Genomic DNA, 6828 nt, shown 5'->3' on the forward strand with positions numbered 1-6828 from the left:
GCGCTGCGTTAGCTGGTAGGGGACCTCTGCATGAATCTCTCCTCGCTCTCTGTTCTCTTTCAGTATTCTTACTCCGTTTGGTGTTCGGCTGAGTTCTTCATCTCTTCATTTGATGTTCTAGGGTTTCAGGATTGTTGATTCTCTGTTTGGCTTAGTTTTTCGGATCTTTGTTGTGGAGGAATGGCATGGTGCTTCTGCCTAGAGCGCCATCTTGCCGGACTCTCTACTTTGTCTTCTTGAACCACCCTTTGAAAATCTTCCGTTCAGCTTTTTTATTTCCTCATTTCTTCCTTTCACTTTAGCTACTTTACATTCAAGAGAAAGTTTCGGAGTCTCTTCGACACCAGTTTTGGTCTTTTTTTTCTTTTTTGACCTCTTACTTTCTTCATGTGTGATGTCCTTGAGGTCATTCCACAGTTCCTCTGGTCTTCAGTGTTCAATGTGTCAAATCTGTTCTTGAGATAGTCTCTAAATTCAGGTGGGATTTACTCAAGGTCATACTTTGACTCTCATGGACTTGTTTCAATTTTCTTCAGCTTCAACTTGAATTTGCATATGAGCAATTGATGGTCTGTTCTGCAGCTGTCCCCTGGCCTTGTTCTGAATGATGATATTGAACTTCTCTATCATCTCTTTCCACAGATGTAGTCGATTTGATTCCTGTGTGTTCCATTCAACAAGGTCCATGTGTATAGTTGCTGCTTATGTTATTGAAAAAGGTATTTCCAATGAATAAGTTTTTGGTGTTGCAAAATTCTAATATGCAATCTCCCGTGTTGTTTCTATCACCAAGGTCATATTTTCCGACTACTGATCTTTCTCCTTTGTTTCCAACTTTCACATTGCAATCACCAGTAATTATCATTCCATCTTGATTGCATGTTTAATCAATTTCAGACTGCAGAAGTTGGTAAATACCTTCAATTTCTTCATCTTTGGCATTAATGGTTGGTGCCTAAATTTGAATAATAAATTTATTAACTGATCTTCCTTGTAGACATATGGATATCATCCTATCACTGACAGCACTGTATTGCAGGATAGATCTTGAAATGTTCTTTTTGACGAGGAATGTAACATCATTCCTCTTCAATTTGTCATTCCAGGCATAGTAGACCATAGGACAGACCACTTGTCTGTCAGTTTGTCATACTGTGTCACTGTGATGCTGGAAGCTATGCCACCTGTATTTCATGTAACAACAGGGTCACCCATGGTGGACAGGTTTCAGCTGAGCTTCCAGACTAAGATAGACTTGGAAGAAGGACCAGGAGATCTACTTTTTTAAAAAATGACCAATGAAAACCTGATAGACAGCAGTGGCATTGTATGATATAGTGCCAGAAGTTGAGGCCCTCAGGTTGGATGGCACTCAAAATACAACTGAGGTAGCGCTGTCTCCTCAAAGTAGAGTCAGCCTTAATGATGTGGGTGAAGTAAAGCTTTTGGGACCTTTATTTGCTAATGTGACGCAACTCAAAATGAGAAGAAACAGGTGCAAACATACATTAATTGGAATGTGGAATGTACGAAGTATGAATCAAAGAAAATTGGAAGTTGTCAAAAATGAAATGGAACACTTGAAGATCGACATCATGGGCTTTAGCGGACTAAAATGGACTAATATTGGCCATTTTGAAAGAGACAATCGTATGGTCTACTGTCTTCTATAGTTGAGTATATTTATTACCAGGAATAGTAGACAAAAAAAAAAAATCAGAGCTAAAGTACATCAAACTTTTACATTAAGTCGAGCAATAAACCTAATTACAAACTTCAGTTTTGTAATCTTCCAGATAATGTGTATATTTGTTATGAAAGTCATTAAAAACAATTTTAGCCTTTGTGGTTTTAATCTGAAATGTATAATATACAGTAGACTTGCAATTTCTCAATTTGAAAGGAGCAAGCAGGTTTGAGTAAGTCTGTACACAGGATTTAAATGTTTAAAAGAACCTGATTTATCACATTTCCAAGTTTGATTTATTAGATTTAAAAGAGTTGTTAAAGCAATCCGCCTGTTACTTTTGCTAGTCTGCTTCATTAGCACTGCTGGAGGAAAATTAGGTAGATTACATCTGTAAACAAAGTTTAAAATGTTAAAAAAAAATTTAATTCACTAAGTCTACTGTTGTTAGTTGAATGGGACTAATTATTTAGATTTCAACCTGTTAAACTCAGGTTAATAAACTGTTAATCAAATAGTGAAAGTAAATGCTCTTGTTGTTAGGTGCCTTCGAGTTGCTTCCAACTCATAGCGACCCTATGTACAACAGAACGAAACACTGCTCAGTCCTGCGCCATCCTCACAAGCCTTGTCAATCCATCTCATTGAGAGTCTTCCTCTTTTCTGCTGACCCTCTACTTCACTTAGTTTTACACAAAAATTACTGAATTTATAAATAGAGTAACAAAAAAACAAACAAACAAAGCTAACTCGGTGCCATTGAGTCAGTTCCAACTCACAGCAACCCTACGGGACAGAGTAGAACCGCCCCATAGGGTTTCCGAGGAGGGGCAGATGGATTCAACTGCAGATCTTTTGGTTAGCAGCCAAGCTCTTAATACTTCACCACCAGGGTAATAGAGTAATAGTGCATATAAAGTGAACTTAAAGGCTTTTTTTTTTTAATTCTTAAAATTTAAATAAATTCAACATTAATTAAAAGTCCCAAAAACTGTATGTAAATAATCCTAAATATGCATAAAATGAAAAGATTAAAAAATTCAACTGGATGTTCCTGAGTGTATTCTGCTAGGCCTGGAAGAGCACAGAGTCCAACAAAATAATAGAGACAGTCAGCACACAGGGGTACAAGGAAGGGGCCCCAATCCTACTTAAGGACACAGAAAAGCTTCCTGCAGGCTTACTAAACTTGAGTGCAGCCTGAAACCAAAGGCAAGTGTGGATATTCTTTATTTTTACTTTTGCTTAAAAATTGCACTCCAAGTTTCTAACCATGCAACATTTTCTCCATACTACATTTTGATAAAACCACCTTGGGAGACGGGGCCAAGACGGCGGCGTGGTCAGACACTTCCAGTGGACCTTCTTAGAACAAAGACCTGAAAAAACAAGTGATTCAATTACATATGGCAATCTGGGAGCCCTGAACATCTAAGGCAGAGCTGAGGAACCAGAGTGAGTGGCAGGGGGTGGGAAAGATGGTTCGGAAGCAGTGAGGACTTGCCAGACCTGACCCAGTGAGAGCCTGAGCCCTTCAGGCCTGAGCAGCTCATGGGTGAGTGGTGAGGCAGGCAAGCGGCAGTGACTGGGAGGCATTTTTTCCACACTGGGAGAGACCCAGCACCAGAGAGTCTACACGGCCACCCAGAACCAGTGAGAAACAGCCCTCATCGGCAAAAGATAAGTACTTGTGTATGGCTTACCGCGTGGATCAAAAACACCCCCCTTAGGGAAAAACCTCTCTCCCATTCACCTCCCCGCTCCCTGCTCTGCACTGGCTCCCAGACCAGCTTCAGCAATTGCTGAGTCCCCTGTGCTGGAAGTAGGATACATCACAAGTCCGGAGCCATTTTCCCTGCCTTGGAGAGTGAATAAATTAACAAACAGGGGAAGAATAAACTGCCGGCTCCCCTAAGAGGAACCCAGGGTAGGCACAGCTCCTTTGCCTCGGCATAGGCATAAGGGATCCATGAACTCCGAGTGCCTTTCCCCCTGCAGAGACTTGTGTTGGCCCATCTCAATAGCATAGGCCCTCATTGCCACAGTACAACAGGGTATATACTGGAACTCTAACTTCAACTGTTTCAGCTGTGAAGTTGCAGGTTCATGACACTTGACACTGCTCTGCCCATTAGGCAGGGTCTTCACCTACCCACATCAGGAGCCTGAGGACCACTGGCTCCAACCAGGCCACCTAGCAACCTGTGATAGGGGCTCATGAATAAGAAGTGGCCCCCAGTCCTTACGGCCAACAGCATTAGGTGCTCATAGTCCAGCTGCAAAACCCACCCACCTATGCACTCTAGGACACAGGGGCACACCTTCCTCCTGGACACTCAGGGGCAGCCATCAGCCCCCTGCCTTGCTCAGAGTGTGTCCCCCTGCTGCAGCCAGATGCCTGTGCCTACACCAATCACCCATGCCTGTCTAGGACTGTAAGTGAGAGCCTACACCACACACTTGGTGGCTATCTACCTGGGCACCTGAGCTGAATCCATACAGGAGAAGTGGGTGGACTCCTGAGCTCACATACCTAGTAACAGATCTAACCACCTGGTGACAGGACATTAGAGCTTCAAAGGTGCCAATAATCGAACTAGCTCATATGAGCAGCCTTTTTGGGCATATCAAAACAAAACAAGAAGCTAGGACACAGTAAGCAAATATAAAATAAATAAATATAATAACTTATTGATGGCTCAGAGACAACAGCCAATCTCATACCACATAAAGAGGCAATCCATGATGGCTTCAGCAAGCTCCCAAAATAAGGAATCTAGAAATTTTCCAGAGGAGGAAAATTTCTTGGAATTGCTGGAGGCAGAATACAAAAGATTAATATACAGAACTCTTCCAGAAATTCGGAACAAAATTAATCAAAACGCAGAACACGCAACAGAGGAAATTAAAAAGATTAGAGAAGAGCATAATGACAAATTTAAGAGGCTGCAAGAATCCATAGACAGACAGCAATCAGAAATCCAGAAGATTAATAATAAAATGTAAGATATTAGACAACTCAATAGAAAGTCATAGGAGCAGAATTGAGGCAATGGAAGTCAGAATTAGTGAGACTGAGGATAAAGCACTTGACACCAACTTATCTGAGGAAAAATTTTTTTAAAAGGATTTAAAAAGATGAAGAAACCCTAAGAATTATGTGGGACTCCATCAAGAGGAATAACCTACGAGTAATCGGAGTACCAGAATGGGGGAGGAGGAAATAACAAAAAATAGAGAGAAAATTGTTGAAGATTTGTTGGCAGAAAACTTCCATGATATCGTGAAAGATGACAAGATATCTATCCAAGATGCTCATCGAACCCCACATAAGGTATACCCCAAAAGAAAGTCATCAAGACATATAATAATGAAACTTGCCAAAACCAAGACAAAGAGAAAATTTTAAGAACAGCTAGGGATAAACAAAAAGTCATCTACAAAGGAGAGTCAATAAGAATAAGGTCGGACTACTCAGCAGAAACCATGCAGGCAAGAAGGCAATGGGATGACATATATAAAGCCTTGAAGGAAAAAAACTGCCAGCCAAGAATTATATATCTAGCAAAACTGTCTCTCAGCTATGATGGTGAAATTAGGGTATTTCCAAATAAACAGAAGTTTAGGTAATTTGCTAAAACCAAACCAAAATTACAAGAAACACTGAAAGAGTCCTCCAGTTAGAAAATCAGTAACATCAGATAACAACTCAAGACTAGAACACAGGACAGAGCAACCAAATACCACCCCAGAAAGGAAAGTCACAAAAGTAAATCAAAACTAAAACACTGAAAATAAGCAAACAGATGTCAGTATGTAAAAGATGACAACATTAAAACAAAAAAGAGGGACTTAAAAAATGTAGACATAGATTTTTCATATGGAGAGGAAGTCAAGGCGATATAAAGAAATAAAAGGCTGGTATAAACTTAGAAAAATGGAGGTAAATATTAAGGTAACCACAAAGAAAGCTAATAATCCTACAAGTCAAAATAAAAAAAAAGTAGAAAAATATAAAGACTCTGCAAACACAAAATCAACAACAATGAAAAAGATGAAAAGAAAATACATAAAGAAAAATGACTCAGCACAGAAAACTAAGTGGAACAAAGAAATTGTGAACAACACACAAAAAATGACATCAAAATGACAGCACGAAACTCAAACCTATCAATAATTACGCTGAATGTAAATGGACTAAATGCACCAATAAAGAGACAGAGAGTGGCATCTTGGATTAAAAAACACGATCCATCCATATGCTGCCTACAAGAGCCACACCTTAGACTTAAAGATACAAACTAAAACTCAAAGGACGGAAAAAAATATATCAAGCAGACAACACTCAAAAAGAGCAGGGGTGGCAATATTAATCTCTGACAAAATAGACTTTAAAGTAAAACACACCACAAAGGATAAGGAAGGACACTATATAATGATTAAAGGGTCAATACACCAGGAGGACATAACTATAACAAATATTTACACACCCAATGACAGGGCTCCAAAATACACAAAACAAACTCTAACAGCACTGAAAAGAGAGATAGACAGCTCCACAATAGTAGTAGGAGACTTCAACACACCACTTTCAATGAAGAACAGAACATCCAGAAAGAAGCTCACAAAGACACGGAAGATCTAAATGCTACAATCAGCCAACTTGATCTCATGGACATATACCGAACACTCCACCCAACAGCAGCCAAGTATACTTTCTTTTCCAACGCACGTGGAACATTCTCCAGAATAGACTGCACATTAGGCCATAAAGCAAGCCTTAACAAAATCCAAAGCATCTTTTCTGACCATAAAGCCATAAAAGTAGAAATCAACAACAAAAAAGCAAGGAGAAAAAATCCAGCACATGGAAACTGAACAACACCTTGCTCAAAAAGTACTGAGTTATAGAAGAAATTAAGGATGGAATAAATAAATTCATAGAATCAAACAAGAATGAAAACACATCCTACCAGAACCTTTGGGAGGCAGCAAAAGCAAGGCTTAGAGGTCAGTTTATAGTCATAAATACATACATCCAAAATAGAGCAGAATTAAATGAAATAGAGAATAGAAAAACAATTGAAAGTGTTAACAAGACCAAAAGCTGGTTCTTTGAAAAGATCAACAAAATTGATAAA

At 39.5% G+C, this 6828-nt stretch overlaps 1 protein-coding gene across 7 annotated transcripts in view; it reads right to left on the reverse strand.

Annotated features, from left to right (window-relative positions):
• The window catches only part of SLC35D2 (solute carrier family 35 member D2), a 100786-nt gene that overhangs the window by 16726 nt on the left and 77232 nt on the right, over positions 1-6828 (reverse strand). The window contains exon 7 of one of the 7 annotated variants that reach the window (XM_023735837.1): positions 3000-3066. The exons of the other annotated variants lie outside the window; for them this stretch is intronic. Coding sequence (XP_023591605.1) covers positions 3000-3066 — 67 coding nt within the window. The remainder of the gene's footprint in view (positions 1-2999; positions 3067-6828) is intronic. 7 annotated transcript variants of the gene reach the window in all.

This window comes from Trichechus manatus, unplaced genomic scaffold (genome assembly GCF_000243295.1).
Source record: "Trichechus manatus latirostris isolate Lorelei unplaced genomic scaffold, TriManLat1.0 scaffold00082, whole genome shotgun sequence".
NCBI classification, from domain to species: domain Eukaryota; kingdom Metazoa; phylum Chordata; class Mammalia; order Sirenia; family Trichechidae; genus Trichechus; species Trichechus manatus.